We start from the raw sequence: 18,078 nt of genomic DNA on the forward strand, positions 1-18,078 counted from the left end.
AGTGAAATTATCTCGGAGTCATCAGACAAACAAGTGATTTAATATAATAATAACAATACTTATAATAATAATAATAATACATGGGATTTATATAACTTGTCACCTCACCCTCTGTGTAAGCTGTTTGTGCTGCTAAAGAGCAACAAAACATAAAGCAAACAATAAAAAGAGAAAATAAAAATTTAAACGCTTATTCTCAACCACATCTCCCCACACCCACCCATGCCTGTACTATCCCAAATGAACACATAACAATACACAGGAACGTGGCAACCCACACAAAAGACAAAGGCAGAAACATCACAGCATGGTCAATGCAAGTAACAGGCTGAGGACAGGCAGTTTTGAAGCGCTATCAAATTTTACACAGAAAAAAAACTAATTGAAATACCCCATAATCAGACAAAGGAAACAGAAAACACTGACTAAGTGTACTTGAAACGCAATCACAGACATGAAGTACTCAGCAAAAACAGCTTTACAAACACATTTTGCTGGATTATACACTTATTTATCAATTTATTCACTTCTTAGCAAAAGCAACCTTTAAAAGTTTGATAAAAACAGTTATTGTATTAAAAATTACTTTTATGTACAAAGGTTGATGTGCAGAGAACATCATTCAATTTCATACTGCGTAAAATGTATCTTACAAAATCCGTCAAGAGGTACAAACCCACTGAAGGACTTAAAACCAGAATACATTTGTTGCCAACCATCAAAGAGCAGCCTTGGAATGGGTTCGTGACTAAATCTTGAAGTCTGAATGACTAGGTGTTGTAGTGTCAATGCATTATGATTCATGGTGCAGTCAACAGTGTTCCTTAAGCCACAATATCAAGCACTAATCAGTTTGTTCATGCTGAAAGAGCACAGGTTGTTCTTGATGAGACATCACATAATGTTCTTGCTGCAACCTAAGACTATTCATGTACAACCTCACAAAGAGTGTTCATGCTGCACCCTAAAAATGTTCATGCTGCGCTCTAAAACTAAGTTAGAGAATATATAGGCAGCAATGTGAAAAAATGTTCTTGTTGCAATGTCAAAGACTGCCCATTCAGCAACCTCGTACTAATAACTGGTTGTTCACGTTGTGTTCTGATACTGATCAGATTGTTCATGCTGCAGTCTTAAGCTTATCATAGACTGTTCATGCTGCAACATCACTGATGAAACTTGACCTGAAAGATTTTGAGTCTTGTGCATGAACTTACACAAACAGTAACTCAAGCTTCCACACAGGCTCAAAGAATCAAACAAATGTTGCCTGGTTAGTGCTTCCCATTTGCTGCCACACACACAATCAGTATCATATCACCACCAAAGACAAGCTGTCTGATATGCTCATCTTTCATCCACATTTTGCTTTCAGAAGAAACAAAACATGAAAGTGAGGAATACAGAGTATATTGCAAAAAGAGATAAGGAATTAGGAAAAAGAAAACAGAATGAGAAAAAGAACTCTGATTGATGTGCATGGCAGGTGCTGTGATAGATAAAGTGATAAAATCAAAGACTCAAAGCTGTTAGATAAAACTGATAAAATTAAAGACTGCAGACTATAGCCCGGTGCCACCATTCCATGACCCAAAACACTGAAATGCAGCCTACTATGCTGGAGTACTTGGTTTGCCTCAACTTAAGTGGCCACATATTTAGAGAAAAAGGCAACTTAAAAAAATCAACAATATGTAAGCTCATGATCACATTTCTGTTTCTTCTCCTTTGAAGTTCACATTGAGGCACCAGCTTTTTCTATATGGTAAGCTGCCATCTCCAAACTAGGTTTCCACTCATGCAGTTTCCCTTTCCCTGTAAGTTTTCAGAAATAATTCCTGTGATGAAGATTAAAAAAAAAAAAACCCACCAAAAACCAAACCAGCTACTATTAGCGTTATTATTCTTGTTTTGTCGGAAACGCAGGTCTACAGACTTATCAGCAATTTTAGCCAGCTGTGTTCCAATTTTATCTTTTGTTGATTAAATCATGTTGCATTTATCACCAACTGTGATTTATCCACCAACTTCATAAAAAAAGAAAGATGACATCATACTCATATGATTAGCTTGTACTAAGAAGCAATAACCAACTAATTATTGTTTGAAAATATGCATTTCTTAAATCAAAAGCATTGCTGATTTCCATGAATATTTTTCCAAGGATCTGTAACCTATATTCTTTTAAGTCAGTCATTTTATGTTTGGTTTGTAAAGCACATGCTGTTGCTGAGAAAATGTATGTCTATTGAAAGAACCATGAACTCACTCAAGACACTCTCTCACACGCATACACACATAAACAACTGAATCAAGGTTATCATTATGCAAATCTTTGCGTTATACATGCAAGATTGGGAAGAGTATCAAACCAGGTAAGAACAAAAAGAAAGGCCGCTTTTTTCTCACAAGGAGACGAAACAGGAGAAGATGACACAAGGCACAACAACAAGAGAACAGTAACAGAGAGCAAGTTACTGGCATCAGTTGGAAATACTGATTTAAACTGTGGATACATCCAAGTATCCAAGGCCTAGAGGAGATTCCATATGCATCAGTTGTGTATAAATCAAAAAAAAAAAGTTTTATTAAGTTTTGATACAATAAAAACACTATAAGATTTACACAAAACAATATTCTAATACAACAAAAATATCAAAATGTATATAAAACAACAACTTTCAATGAATGGAGTCAGGATGGACTTGGGTAGGAACAAAGTGGCTAAAAATACACACACACACACACTCACACACACACACACACACACAGATATGCATCCATTATATTATTCAAAACAAAGCTGCATCAGTAAAATCTGTTCTGTTGTCAGCGAAACAACATGTTAGTGTTGCCACATGATACCACTAAAATGTATGAGGGAAGTCAGTAAAAAGAGATTTACTGACACCCTAATCATAACAAACCCATTAGGTCAGTATTTAAAAAAAGATATTACCACTGCTGTAAAATGTATGATCCATAAAGACCCAGAAACAAGTATTATTATCAACATTACTCCAACTCGATGCTATGATGAGGTCAGCTGATGCATATGATTCGATATCAACATATGGTATACCAATATTTTTGTCCTGTCAAGGACACAAAATTGAAAATAACATTCTATCAAACACTGATTTAAAAAAAAAAAGTAAATAAAATGCAGCTGTGACTTTTTGTGATGAATGAAACTATTGTAACAGTTACACCACTCCAGCAAAGATTCAACACGAATAAATACCATTATCACATAAACCTGCATAAGTAACAAAGATCGCCAATGATTTTCATCTGATGCTAAACTTCAGTTCATGATTTCAGGACTGCTAACAACAATGATGTAAAAATTAAAAAACAAACTTGCAAGGCCAACTGTTCCTGTCATGAGAACAGTGACTGGAGGGACATGGCAACAGTCTCCCTTCCAGGCAAGGCGCGTCCTTTGGCACCAGCAATACACAGTAGTCAATACAGGATTCTCTTGTTGGTTCCTGAACCTTGACAACCCCCTCAGGTGATAATGCCCATGGGAATAATCATCCTGGGAAAGCAGGGGTAAGGGTGTGCAGGGATAAAGGGAGCATGGGGCCTTTTCCACTACACTGACACCACAAGAGTGACACCGTATGAAGTTGAGGGTGTGACAGAACGAGCCTGGGTGTGTCTGACAATGGGTGGGGAAGGGAAAGAAGGGGCGGGGGGGGGGGGGAAGCTGGTAAGAGCAGTGTGTGGGTGAGACCACTGAGACAGCAGAGTGGACGAGATAGCATAAAAAGTAAAACGAACAAAAGAAACAAACACCAGCTCAGCACTTTAAAAGCAAAAGCTGCCCTCCATGCCCCACACGCCCCAAAATAATTCTGACATTGCACAAAGTTATTGCTAACACTAACAGTAATACTGTGAATTAACTTTTTATATATTTTTCATTGATCTTATCTGCACAAAAAGACAAGTATTAATGTTGCTTATTTGCTGTCAGGTACACACACACACACACACACAAAGATGAACCAAATACTCCAATCCCTAAAAACGAAGAGCTCTTGAAGATCTGCTTTCTGAATACATAAGTGAGAACACCGTTGTTGTACTTCATCTTAATTTTGAAGAAATGATTATAAGGAACGTGAAATCATAAATAACAACTAAACTAATGAGCACTGCAGAGGGAAAAAAGCCATGTTTCTGCAAGTAAAAACAAACATTAACAACAAGAACCCAAATCAAACATTGCATAAATCCTGTGTTTACAAAACACTGTGTTTACAAAACATTAATTCTGGCAATGACTGAGCTTAGCACCAATGCAGGCAGGGTTCTGTCAGTGTGGTACTGGTGAGCTCTGTGATGACGCTGCGTATACCTCTTATCAGGGCTGTGTTCTGTAAAGTGTAACTTCAAGCCACAGAGTCAGTGTGTGGCCTGACTGCCAGGAAAACAGTGGTGAAAACTGAACCCCATCCATCAGCACAGCCTTGCTGAGTACTATGCTGTCGCTGAGCATCCACTGAGCTGAATGTCCTGTCAGCAACCTTGGCACATAACTGCTGAGGTGTCGCTGAGCGTAGCATGAGTTGATACACAGTGGAAATTGAGCGTAGCACAACTGCTGGTGAGCACAGCACCAAAAGAGCCTAGTCATGTCAGCAAAATGCTGTACTGGTGAGCGACCAGTGAGCACACAGTCGGTGCAGGATTGCAAGCATGCTCAGATATTTGAACAGCATTTTGTCAGTAGAGTTAGTTTCCAGTGAACTTTTCCTATGGCATTGCAGACATGTTACCTTCTAAAGGCTATTCACTGTGAAATGAAACTGTTCGAACATGAAGATTTCATGTGACTGTCATTTTTGGAGTAGATGAACATTTAAAAGCAGATGTAACTTTTGCTTTCTTTACATTTTTAGCTAAATCACAAATGTGTTAATTCAAAATCAACAAATGTATTCGAAATATGTACACATTCCAAATGCAGTTAAGCTAAAAACTGAAGAGTACAAATTCCAAGATCATTTGTGAAATAGTGATTTTCAAAAATAGAGATATTATAAAACATCACTTCTCAAAGTTAAGGAATAACATGCCAGCTTACTGATTAATATTATACGCTCAGCAGTACTCTCCAAAATTAAAACCGATATGTATCATCTGTTCCTTTTCCATGATTTCTTTGAAAATATTTGCATGCAATGCACATTGTTTATCATCAAACTCCTGTATGTCTCATAATACAAATTTGATTGGTTTATTTTTTGTCTGTTATATATAATGTTTGATCAATATACACAAATATTGTCAATAAAAATGTTTAAATTAAAACAAAAAAAACCCTACTGCACTCTACAGATATGGTTCCTATGTTTACGTAGCAATGCCTGTAAAAATCTGCATCTCACTAAACTGAACTTTTACATCAACTGAACTGAGCTTCACCGGGCCGAGCTCTCCATAAATGCGCCCTAAGCTCAGTGAGAACCCTGAAGAACACCACACAGCAGCCTCACTTTCAAAGGGAATCTTGAAAAATCACCACATATGTGAAGCTGGAATCTTTTACTCTGACAACTATAAACTCCACCTCTTGACAGTTTTGAAGATGAACATGAATTTGCTACACTGCAGTTTTATCAGTGCAGTCTGAGAGTTTTATCTTGGAATACTGCTTCTGACTGTGACAAAAAATGTGGACCTGAAGACTGTCAATGCTCACTGTCATATACTGCCTTTTTCACTTGACTGGAATAGTGAAGTTCTGCAGTTACTCTTTAAGTCGAGTGGGAACCAGCAAGCTTACCATATTGCAGTTTGTATTTGTGTAACTGCGCTTGCAGTTCAACTGTTTTCTCCACAGCATTGGCACGGGCATTGCGCTCAGTATCCAGTTTTGCTGTCAGGTCGATAATCGCTCGGTGCTGCTGTGTCTCAAGACTGGAAATTCGGGCCTCGTATTTGGAGCGAATGTCAGTCAGCTGGTTTTTCAGAGCTGCCACCATACGTTCTGACTGCACTTTGACGTTGGCCAGTTCCAGTTTGAGTGCTGCGACTTGTGCTTCCAGAACAGCTGTTGAGGGACGAACTCTACCTGCATCTATCCCATGTGCACTGTCTGCTTCAGGCACTCTCCTGGCTTCTCTAGTGTTGGACTTGCCGTTACAAACATTGCTGGGAGAGGAATGAGCATATCCTGACGAGGCTTGCTGATCATCTGGCTTCTGGCCATGACCAGTTGGTTTCTGACATTGTTGATCTCCTCCACCATCTCCTGCAATGGAAAAGTTCCTGTCTGAAGGAGGAAACGTGGAGGACACCTCTTCTTTACTACCTGTCTCTTCACCGGCCTGAGTTTGGTTCATGGATGCCAGAGCAGCCAGAATGTCCTGGGAATCCAAATGGCGTGGAGAATCAAGTGGACGAGGGGAGTCGGGACTCTTGGGAGAGGATGGGGTGCCACCAGAACGTCGAACCCTCATGCTCCTGGCCTTACGCTTGGGGGCCACCGGTCTGGTGACACCTTCTGACGTCCCCCTGGCTGCCTCACCTGACCTGGCCTCCTCCCTCTTCTCTGAAGTGCTCTTGTCTGTTGAAGCAAAATAATCATTGACGAACACAAACGGACTAGGTGGGGTAACAGGCGACTGAGTCTTGTCGCTGGTATCTGTATTCTGAGGGAAGAACTGGAGATCCATCAGATCCCTCAGGGCTGAAGGACGGGGGGGCAACAAGGACTTATCGTTGGTGTCCAAAGGCTCCGACATCCTTAACAAATCCCCTGTGGCAACTCTGCTCACCCAAGGGTGCTTCTCTCGCAGCATGGGACCATCTGGCACGGCCTCCCGATGAGGCCTGGGGGGCAGGACGTCAGGACAGTGAGTGATTACCATGAAGGCCAGGTGCTGAGTCAGGTCAGCGGTCAGCATTAGCAACTCCGGGCTGTTGTCCAGGTGACGGATCAGATTTGGGCCAAACACCAGGGCCAAGTTGTGCGCTGTCATTTTGGTTTTGTCAGCGTTGGCCGCCAGCCTGTGCAGAAAACGACAGATGTAGGCCAGCGTGGTGTAGTTGATGTCCGGCAGCTCTTCCAAAAGCTTGCACAAGCACTCCACTTCCACTCGCCGACCATCATCGGTGGTAGCTTCCGCATGGCGCATGGCACAGTTCATCACTCGCTGATATGAGTCTGGTGGAACCAGTGACTCAGGAAGATCCCGCAGATAGGCTTTGAGGAGTGATCCCACCGTGTGGACATCCACGTCATCCAGCACAGGGTACTGACCCACCTCAAACTGACCACGCAACTCACGCAGCAAACCAGCTCTCCCAGCCAGTCTGAAACAGTCATTGCATTGCATCATTTCTCAGTCACTGTCTTGACTATGCTGTGTGAAACATGCATCTTACTTTTCACATCAAATGGCTCTGCAATGTACAATCTCAGGTCTCTCTGAATAATGACCACTATCTCTGTTAACACTTTTTCTTTTCAATGTCTTTCTTCCTTTACTGGGCAAAACATGGTTGTTTGTTTAAGGGGAGGGCCTGTAGGTGAGTGTGTGTGTTTAACATGCTGTATCTCTGCAGCGGAAGTATGTACCGTAAAGTTCGGTCTATTGAGAGCACTGGTATATAAGCCGCACCCACTAAATTTAGGAAAAAATTTAACTTCATACATACATAAGCCGCACTGGCTTATAAGCCGCACTTATTTCCAGTACCGGAACACATACTGATACTACAGAAAAGCGGTCAATACTGTAGGTTATGAAATAAACACAAGCAGGAACAACACAAAGAAAAGCAAGCGAAAATACTGCTAGTGCCACAAAAAAATTTAAAAATGAACACAACGAAAATCAGATCCATAATTTAGGGATAATCACATTTATTCAACATCATCCTGCTAACTGAATCCACTGAAATCTTCGTCTTCAGTGTCTGAGTTGAAGAGAACCAGCACAGCTTCCTCCGCCATCTTGTCACTGACTTCAGCCTCGCTTTCACTTCATGAACATGAACGCAAAGTGGAAGTTGCTGCTGGTTTGCACTGTCATCTGCTAGGTCAATCGTCTTCAATTTGAAGGCTGCATCATAGGCATTACGTCGCGTTTTCGGCATGATGAGGGTGTACGCTTGAGCAGAGTAGAACTGAATGCTGATCTGAAGGCTTTAATGTGTGGGGATTTGATTTATAAAATGTGAACAGTTAGCACACTATCGTGAAGCTCATCCAAAAATTCATGGACAGGAATCATGATTTTGGTGAGTTGAAAGGCAGCTAAGAATAGACAAGAACATGACACTCCCGGGTTCGTTAAAATCCTCAAATAAGCCGCATCATTGTATAAGCCACAGAGGCTGAAGCAGGGGTAAAAAGTTGCGGCTTATAGACTGAACTTTACGGTATTTAAGTCAAATAAAAAAATAAACTATTCGGAACTGAAATAAAGAATGATCTGCTTTTACTCTGTGTTGCGTTTCTGGTCTGGGTTTGTGGAAGCGCAGTATGAAATGGCCAAAATATACACAGCAAAACAATATTTCACCATTCTTATTATAGTTCTAGTGTCAGTCAGGTGCTCAATCGCAGCATCCAGATGCTATTGGAAGCATGTATCCTTTCAAAAGTTTACTACGCACATCAAACGTATACTTTGGCACTGGATATTGAACAAGAATTCATTGCTGGAAAAAAACAAAGAGAAAAAAACATCACCTCTTTTGTGGGCATAAAATGCACAATATTCACTTGAGATAAATCAAGTTCTTCAAGAAGATTATGAACTGTGAATCAGATGTGTTCTTTCACTCTGAATATCTTGATCATGATCATCATCCACTATCCCCCCAAAAACAGATTATGGTTGCTTACATGGCGGGGGTAATAACAGTCATACACGAAAAAGTCAACTTGTGTATACAAGTGAACCTGGGAGTTGCAGCCCATGAATGAAGAAGAAGAATCCACTATAACACTCAGGTTGTGTTGATATGAGGTGTGCACATTTAATATCACTATTTTAATATCTTTCCTTTAAAAAAAAAAATCTATTTAATCACCAAATATTAGGTATGAAAGGACCTCTTCAGAGAAAGGATATATCTGGAGAAATTACAAATTTGTTCATCCAAGAGACTCAAGTTGCAAATGAATGCATCAAGACGTATCTAAGGCTCATGGTCTTTATTTTTCAGGAGATTCTCATGATACCTATTGAAGCTTTGATAATCTATATGGACACTATGAAGAATGCTAACTAACAGCAGACACCTTGGGACATTCTGACCAGTGCCTTTAATGTACATTTCAAGAGCTATGTCAAGTTAATAGTTAAAACATATACATATTTGCTGTGTGAAACGTCACATAACTTAGAATCCATTACATGAAATTAAAAACATTTAAAATACACAACACACTCACCTCATCCAATATCTCCATGAAAAAAAACCCAACATGTTTTTCTTTGAAACACATCTTATATATCAAGCCTTCAGTATTTTTGAAAAACATCTCTCTGTGTATGATTCTATATGCATTCTTATCCAGTGTTTCAAGAAAACGTATGCACACACATCTTTCTGATGTAAAATACAAACACCAGTCTTTATCCAACATCTCTACAGAAAGAAAAACTCAATGCCAATGCAGTGTGAAGACCTCGCCTGAAAATGATTCACATAAAATCAATGGCACTGCTCACATTCTGACCTGAACACTTGTCTCCAAGCTCGACAGGCACAACAGCCAAGCGATTAAATCACTGGACTTTCAATCTGAGAATACTGGGTTTGAATCCTGCTCATGATGCTGGTGGGTTAAGGGTGGAGATTTTTCTGATCTCCAAGTCAACACATTGCAGACCTGCTAGTGTTTGCACTCCCTCCACATGAATACTAACACAGAACATCAAACGCATACGTTAAAGCTCCTGTCATGCAAGCCAGTGTTTGGTAGACTATGGAAACAAGAACACACCCAGCATGCACACCCCTTAAAAAATAAAAGGAGTATGGCTGCCTACAAGGCAGGGCAAGCCCACTTGAACAAGTAGGAGTGAATGCAGGAGCTGCTGCCCATGAAGGCAGAAGTAGCAGTGTGACTCCTGACCTGAAGATGCCTTCGGTTTCCAGAGCAAAGGTCTCCAGGTGCTTGATACAGGCTACCACAATGTAGGGGACACTGCGGCCTTGTCGGTGCTCGTACTTCATGGCTTCCTCCAGCGGCAGTCCGAAGATAGCTGGAAACCCGAGGCAGTAAATACAGTTTGTTATTTACCATGTGACTCATCGTGCCAGCAAAACATTCAGATATTAGATTCTAAAATTTTTAAATCTGCTGGGGAGAGAGTTTTGGGGCATACAGATACACATAAAGTCATAAAATTAAAAACATATTTTTAAAGAGAGAGAGAGAGAGAGAGAGAGAGAGAGAGAGAGAGAGAGAGAGTGTGAGTTTGTGTGTATGTGCGCGTGTGTATGTTAGTGTGCGTGTGCATGTATGTTATTGTGCGTGTGCACGTTTGTGTGAGGGAGAGACTGTGTGTGCGTGCATGCGTTTTTTTTTCAATGCAACTCTGTGTGAGTTTGAGCAATGGTGTGTGTGTGTGTGTGCATGTGTGTGTGTGTGTGTGTGCATTTTTTCAATTCAAATCTGTGCGGTAGTGCACACTAACATGTGTATCAGTGTGTGAAACATGGAGAGAGAGAGAGAGAGAGAGAGAGAGAGAGAGAGAGAGAGAGAGACACACACACACACATACACACAATGTTTGTGGGTGGGTGTGTGGTGGGAGGTTTGTTTTAGTCTATAATCAGCTATTGGGAATTCTTATTTGACTAATTTTAATCTCTTTTTATGCTGCGCATAATCATTTTATGTTGGTCTTTACAACGAGCCTGTGATTGTGCAAGTTAATTTCCATGTGGATTAATTTAATAACGTGTTTATGATTGACTGATTGAATGACTGACAGACCGGACAGCTGCTGCCTTCTGCTGTCCTGAGGGTCTAAGTCAGATACGACTCACTATCATATACATGTACTGTTCTGTAAATATGTGCTCTTGTCTTCCCTGTCAGACTATACCAGCACACATGGGGTGACCATCTTTGCAGACCATTTGCTTACACCTTCACTAAAATCTATTCTACATCAATTTCTGATCTTGTCAATTGTTCTTGCATTTCTTGACCACCACCAGTAACAAGAGGCAAAGCCCTCATGACCCACTTGTGCTTCGCGCTTTAACCAGTAAAGGATTCATGAGGAGAAAAAAAAAGGAGATTAAGAATTCGTTAAAAAGTGTTCTATGTCAAATGTGATAAACAAACAAAATATGTATGTATGTATGTATACATGTATGTATATAAAATAAGCTTGGGAGAAAAAAAGAAGGGCATGCAAGTGGGATCAAACCCATGTATGTTCAGTTCCTAAGCAAGCAGACTAATCCCCACTGCTGCGGTGCATCTTACGTCAATTTACTGAATTTAACACTTAAGTCAATGTTGACATTTTCTTCTTCATGCAATAAATAGACGGGATTGTATTGGACATAACAGCGCCCTTTAAATCGTGTTTTTTGTGTGTTTTATCATATCTCAATTGTTCTTTTATTTCAGTGGTAAAGGAAACGATGCCATTGCTTCACAGCACATAGCAACACATGGTAGATGGTTATGCACGAACCAGTCCATAACTGGCCGCCAATGAAACAATCGCTTCAATTTTTCTTTTATGTTCATTCCAGTTAAGTCAGTGTCCACTTGAGGATATTGATATGCAGTAAACACGTCAATGGTGTAGTCAGTTTCACTGTATGTGTTCTGTTCAGAATTTGTATTTCTTTCCTTTTAATTGTGAACAAGAAAAACAAGGTCATGTCTTATCACCAAACACAACCTACCTTCCAGCAAGTCAGTGGGAAGCAGTTTTTAGAATTTTTGGATTTTGGAAAGCACCTTAACGACATAAAACTGTTAACGATACGGAAATACTGCTTAATTACAACCTATTATTGGAATGACTGTAAAGATTTTTTTTCATACTATGTTTAAGCTAAATTTGGTATTGGCAGACAAAGTATTTCAAGAGAAAAATGGCAATGTTAAAGTGTACCACGGACACACAGACATACATACACACACACACATACACACAGACAACTGAACACCGGGTTAAAACATAGACTCACTTAGTTTACACAAGTGAGTCAAAAAGCTGATGAACTGGCCATGGTTCATGCACGCTGAATATTTTCATGTTTCCGTAATCTACAGAACGCTGACATGGATTTTTAGAGCTTTAACATGCATACTTGATTTTCTGCGTGCGAATATAGTATATACACATGAAGATGGTTCAGACACAAGCAGGTCTGAGTTGGGAGATTGAGAAAAACTGCTCCCTTTATCCAGCACGTGTGCTGAACATGGGCTTTAACTTGGGTGAGAATCCGGTGCTCCAACTATTTGGACACCCCACCTATTTTGGTTTGCATCTTTTAGTAAGAAGGTGCCAGTAATAAAGTGCCAGTATGCACTGTTTACCCTTTTTGATATACATCTTTTCATAAGCAACAAAAACTACCCCTAAATAAACAACCGAACAACTAGCAGATGTACACATGTGGTAATATTGTCCACTCAGTCATGTGGTCCACTAACCTCCCCCTCTACCAGCATATATGTGGTAACGCAGCGCTTTCAGCCATTCCTTCTTCTCTGAGTCACTGGCAGCGCACAGTGTAATGGAGTCTCCATTGTTCTTTTCTGAAACACATTATAAAAGACAAAATGTGGAAGTGGTTTTGAAAAAACAAAACAAAAAAACAACAACAAACAAACAAAAAAACTGGAAGAAAGAACCCAAACCAACCCAAAACAGAAACTGGAGGCAGGGTCTTTAACCAGTTTAAGATTCATGAACAAAACTGAATGGATCAACCATATGCCAGAGAAGACCATCAAATTCAACTGTCCAGAATTTCTGTACATATATATATATATATCTAAAGAGAGAGAGAGAGAGAGAGAGAGAGAGAGAGAGAGAGAGAGAGAGTGTGTGTGTGTGTGTGTGTGTGTGTGTGTGTGTGTGTGTGTGTGTGTGTGACATGCATGAAAAATTTGCAAGAAAACAGACCTGAAATTGCATTTAAACACAAGTCACCAATGCCACAGAAGTCTGTGCCATCCTATGAGTATGACAATGATGTGTGTGGTCTGTGAGTGAAAACCGACTGTGAGCACCATGAAGTAAAAGCAACGACATATAAGTAAAATGCTCACAGAGGCAAAAGTGAAGGTGGATTGAAATGGCAGTCCCAGAACACAACATATGCATACTGAACTTTTCTTTTTTAACATGTGCAGTTCGACCATCTGCTTTCTTCATCTAATATCACACATATATGTAAAAATGTGGTAAATGAAAAAACTATAAGTAATATCACATCTGCTTTCTGTTGATGCTGCTTTAACTTTTACTTCTGCCAATGTTCTCTCAGTATCTGATCCCTGCTTACTCATTCAGTCCTCTGGTTGTCCCTTCTATCTTCTGAAAAAAACACACCCAAAATACTTGCTGCGTGGTTTGTATTAACCCTTTCGCTGCCAGGAAAATAAGATATAAGTTGAATCTATTTGCCAGGTTTTTTTCCACAAAAAACAGGTATAAATTTTCAAAAAATTTTGTGCTCTTTGTTACTGGAAAAAGACCCATAAAAGTATATATTTTCTGAAAGGTAAATGAATGAAGAATACAAAACACGTGATGTTTTCCCATTTTATATATTTTCAGTGACATGCTGTTGTTTGGAAATCTGTGGGTTTTTTTTTTTTTTGGTCACATTTTCAACTTGTTCATAACAAACATTAGTCAGGTAACTTGCACTAAAATATCATATTTTCTGGACAAGTGGATATCTGCACACACAAGATCATACTAGAACAACCACAATAAAAAAAAAATTAAAAAAGAGACAGATACACAATGCACTGTGACTTCTCCAAGTGATAATATGGATGCTAGGCCACACCTTCTCGGTCTCCACCCCCTCCTCTTCACCCCTCTCAAATGGTCACTTTATCCAGTTCTCATCAGACTGCGTTGGCTGAGTGCCAAGAAAATTGCCCACACTGTGTCCTGCAAATAATTCAGTCACTTTCTGTCACCTATTACATCTGCACAGCTGGCATCACTTACTGATAGTCCTATCTTGGCCACTCTCTTGATTGCTCCCTTTATTTTCTATCAAATTGCCCTATAAATGTTCACCACTGTCTTCTTCAGTTCTTTCTGAGCATCAGCTAAAGAATACATTCTTGGCTGATTTTGTTCGCCACGATCGGATGTCTTGAGCACAGCGTCAGTCCGACATTTTGTTGAGCAAGCTAGGAGAGGAGTCAAGCAAACACTGTGGCCAGTAACCCAACCAAAACGTTCAAATAAAGGGCTGCCTCATGATGTAGATGTTGTTTCTAGCTATGAATAGAATCTTGAAAGATTTCCCCAACCTAAAGCTACCAGTATTTTTGTCAACGAACTGAATGCAAACCAGCGAAAAGTCAGAATATTTCAATGACGAGTTATCTCGTCACTGTGGCAGTGAAGCGTACATGCTTGTGCTGATGAGATATCTTGTCATACAGGCAGCCTAGGGGTTAAAGGACAGGCTATGCAGAAATAAAAATACTGACAACTGGAAAGACAGTCAATACAGTCTATATCTATCTATTACACTTAAGCAAGACCTAACAGAAAGTATTTGTGAACTCTTTACCTTTCACCAGTTCAAAAGCAAACTTGTCTGGATCATCAGGATTTGAGGGGACATCTTTCAGCTGAAACTCGTCCAGAAGGTAAGTGTTGGACACCTGTGTGTCGTCAGCCCGACTGAAGCAGTGCAGGCAGTTGTCCTTGAGCACAAAGTACTTGCGCTGCCACCCTCGCATCATCCCACCCTGTCGCCGCAGCCATCCTCTTAGAGGGCTGCCCAGATGGAACTGAATACTGGCCTCTTCCATCCTGTAAGCGTAAACTCAATAAATAAAAAACAAACAAACCAACTATACTTAAAATAAAAATTCATATGGACCATCAGAATCCAGATCAAGAAATTGCAAAACTATCTTTTTTTGTCCCCCTCCCCACCCCTCACCCCACGCCCCCAAAATACAAATGAAAGAGTTTCAGTTTGGTCAGCTATCAATCTCTCAAGGAATGCAGACTCATCCATACACTTGACCACATCACACTTGACCACATCTGTCTAAAAATTATCATAAACTAATTTAGACAAAAAAAGGGGAGGGTGAAAGGGGGTGGGGGGTGCAGATGTCTGATCTATGCATGGACCCAAGGTGTTGGTCAGGCTTGGAGAACACACCACTATACACTAGTTTAAAACATGGTTTTGGTTTGTAGTCAGCCATAGGTCAATGACCCATACAAATTTGAAACTACCCAATGATGTGGGAGTCAGACAGTCACTTTACTAATTGATTTATCATCAATTCCATCAGACCAAAAGCCTTTTGTTGGTTTCTGTCAATCTCCTGTCAAATAATCACAAATTTCAGTTTCAAACTCAGAAAAACAATTATTACTGTTGACGTTTTATTCCTTAGCAGTCTGAAGCCAAGCTGATAACCACTGCAAATAAATAACCTCAAAACTTGCACCTAAAACCAGCTATATCGCTTACACCAAGCCATCATTGTTTGCACACTGAAAACTGCCTGGAACAAAGCACCTGTATTTGTGTGTGTGTGTGTGCAGAAAAAATTGGTCAATGTATGTGAGGAATCCACTTACATGAGGTTCAGTTAAGCACGGACAATTTACATTTTTAAAGAAGGCTTCTGGATGGGGCCAAAGAAATGTGTCAACTTACCAAAAGAGTCAACTTCAGCGAAGACGACTTGAGTAGGGACAACTGTAATTGTTATAGTTTGAAACAACAAAACAATAAACAAACAAAAAATAGAGCAAGATAAGACAGCCAATATCCAGCTCAGAGCATGTGCATGAGTGCTCTTTCAGTGCTCGTCAACACAGGTGTACAACCCAATTCAAGTCACACACACACCACTTATGCCACTAGAGTTGGACACACACAAATGTTTGTAAAATCAATAAGTGGCAAATCTCAGCAAATGTACCACCCAAACCAACTAAAAAAAACATCCTTGCAGGATTACATCACAGGAAACGAAAAGGCTCACATAATGTGTCACGTAAATATATTTCCTGAACACTAATGCCCACTCCATTTTATCATGGTTTGTTTCCTAACATCTGTATATTGCAACAGGAAACATTCTCTTTGCAGCAGTCAACAACACAACAACAGCAGCAATAAGGACAATTAAGACACAACCACACACATTTAAATCATTTCACATGTGTGTTTGTGTGTGTGTGTGTGTGTGTGTGTGTGTGTGTGTGTATGTGTGTATGTGTGTGTGTGTGTGTGTGTGTGTGTGTGTGTGCATACAACTTACAAGAGTGTGACAGACAATGTACAAATAAAAATACACACTGTGTGGTGTGGGAGAGGGTTGGAGGATTGGCAATGGGGTAGGAAGAAAGGGATCTTTTCCCCTGACCATTGATTTTGAAAATAATGCCTTGACTTTGTGGTGAACAGGTCAGATTTTCCAAAGTGTGCTGAACCAAACATAAACTCTGATAAAACATATTAAAATGAAATAAAAGTAAGTAAATTCTTGCATTTATAATGACTGGTGTGAAAGCACTTTGATTACTGTCTGCACAAAATTCAGAGCTATATATATATATATATATATAAATATACATTACTATCGTTATTTATGTGAAACGCCTGACTTAGAAAACAAAAGCACTAAAAATGTAAAATGTTTTATTGAAATAAATTTTAGGATTTTAACCTGTTCCAAAAACAGTGCTCAATGATACGATTGTCAAAGTGAATTTGATCAAATATTGTTTGAACTAAATCATATAAAAAGATACACCAATAGTATGATGTATGCATGCGTGTATATTAGACAGTATATGGTGTTTAGTCTGTGCATGATGACCAGATTATTGTGAAGATTCTTCCATCATTCTCATCAGCTCTGTTCTACCTGTGTGCATACATTGTGCTAAATACCACTGAAACTTTTAAGAAAATAGTTGCTGTATTCTTTCAGACTCTTGTTTTACTAGTTGAAAAACAATTTCTTTGAGAAACTGTCTGAAAGACAGTAAGAGTCCACAGAAAGGCAGAGTTGCACGCTGTGTCTAAAATCTATGACACAATTCCCTCACACACTGATTCAGCCACACTCACCCATGAACAGGCATGATGTGCATGAACAGAAGAAATCAATTTGAATTCCCCATTAAGGAAATGCACATATATATATATATATATATACATATATATATGTGTGTGTGTGTGTGTGTGTGTGTGCGTGTGTGTGTGTGTGTTGTTGTTGGGGGTGAAGAAAAAAAATGTGTCATCAGTTCACATCGCTTCCCTTGATCTATTTCCCTATCCTTACAATAGAATATGAAACCAGATTTTTTTCCTGTCTCAGCAAAAGTTTTAACTTTATGTCAAAAGTGTAAAACAGGTTTCTGAAACTATAAATCATTTAGCTAATTAAGTAATAAACTTTACAAGTGTGGTTCTACTACAAGTGCTCATCTAAATTAGGTATTTGTTAGTCAGCATTATTTCTCTTTCAGAACCAAATCTCACATGATAAAAAGCACATTCTGCTGACAAAACATAATCAATATCCAACCAGTGTTACAATCCCAGCAGAAGGCTGCACAGTGTTCAGGCCATCATGTCACTCCCTTTTTCCGCTCCACTTCCTCACAAGTCAAAGCAGTTTTTTCACCATGTAGATACAATTACTGGGGTAATCCGTTGAACAGACATGTCAAAACGTGAATTAAAATAAATTTAAATACATAATTCTTGACTACCAGTGGAGAAACATACCTAGTTTTCGTCCAAGAACAATGTTTTATTCATTTTCCCTCTGTTCACATCCTTGAGTGGTTTCCTGCAATCCTTTCTTCAAAGTTGTTTCCC

At 39.6% G+C, this 18,078-nt stretch overlaps 1 protein-coding gene across 1 annotated transcript; it reads right to left on the bottom strand.

Moving 5' to 3' along the window:
- Window positions 1-5,761: 5,761 nt before the first annotated feature.
- LOC143292489 (uncharacterized) lies at window positions 5,762-18,078 on the bottom strand. Its single transcript, XM_076602823.1, has 5 exons — window positions 17,986-18,078; window positions 14,785-15,029; window positions 12,671-12,775; window positions 10,112-10,241; window positions 5,762-7,332 (listed from the first exon to the last, which is right to left on the bottom strand). Exons 2-5 carry the CDS (start codon window positions 15,026-15,028, stop codon window positions 5,772-5,774), a joined length of 2,040 nt encoding a protein of 679 aa, XP_076458938.1. The 5' UTR covers window position 15,029; window positions 17,986-18,078; the 3' UTR covers window positions 5,762-5,771.

Source organism: Babylonia areolata, chromosome 18 (assembly GCF_041734735.1).
Source record: "Babylonia areolata isolate BAREFJ2019XMU chromosome 18, ASM4173473v1, whole genome shotgun sequence".
Taxonomy (NCBI): domain Eukaryota; kingdom Metazoa; phylum Mollusca; class Gastropoda; order Neogastropoda; family Buccinidae; genus Babylonia; species Babylonia areolata.

What these genes read in the sequence shown, in the direction of transcription:
- LOC143292489 (XM_076602823.1), bottom strand. Translation starts at nt 15,028, where the DNA reads ATGGAAGAGGCCAGTATTCAGTTCCATCTGGGCAGCCCTCTAAGAGGA. An exon ending in TGCTTTTGAACTGGTGAAAG is followed by an intron (nt 12,776 to 14,784) that starts GTAAAGAGTTCA and finishes AATGTGTTTCAG; the next exon opens with AAAAGAACAATGGAGACTCC. An exon ending in ATATGCTGGTAGAGGGGGAG is followed by an intron (nt 10,242 to 12,670) that starts GTTAGTGGACCA and finishes TCGGGTTTCCAG; the next exon opens with CTATCTTCGGACTGCCGCTG.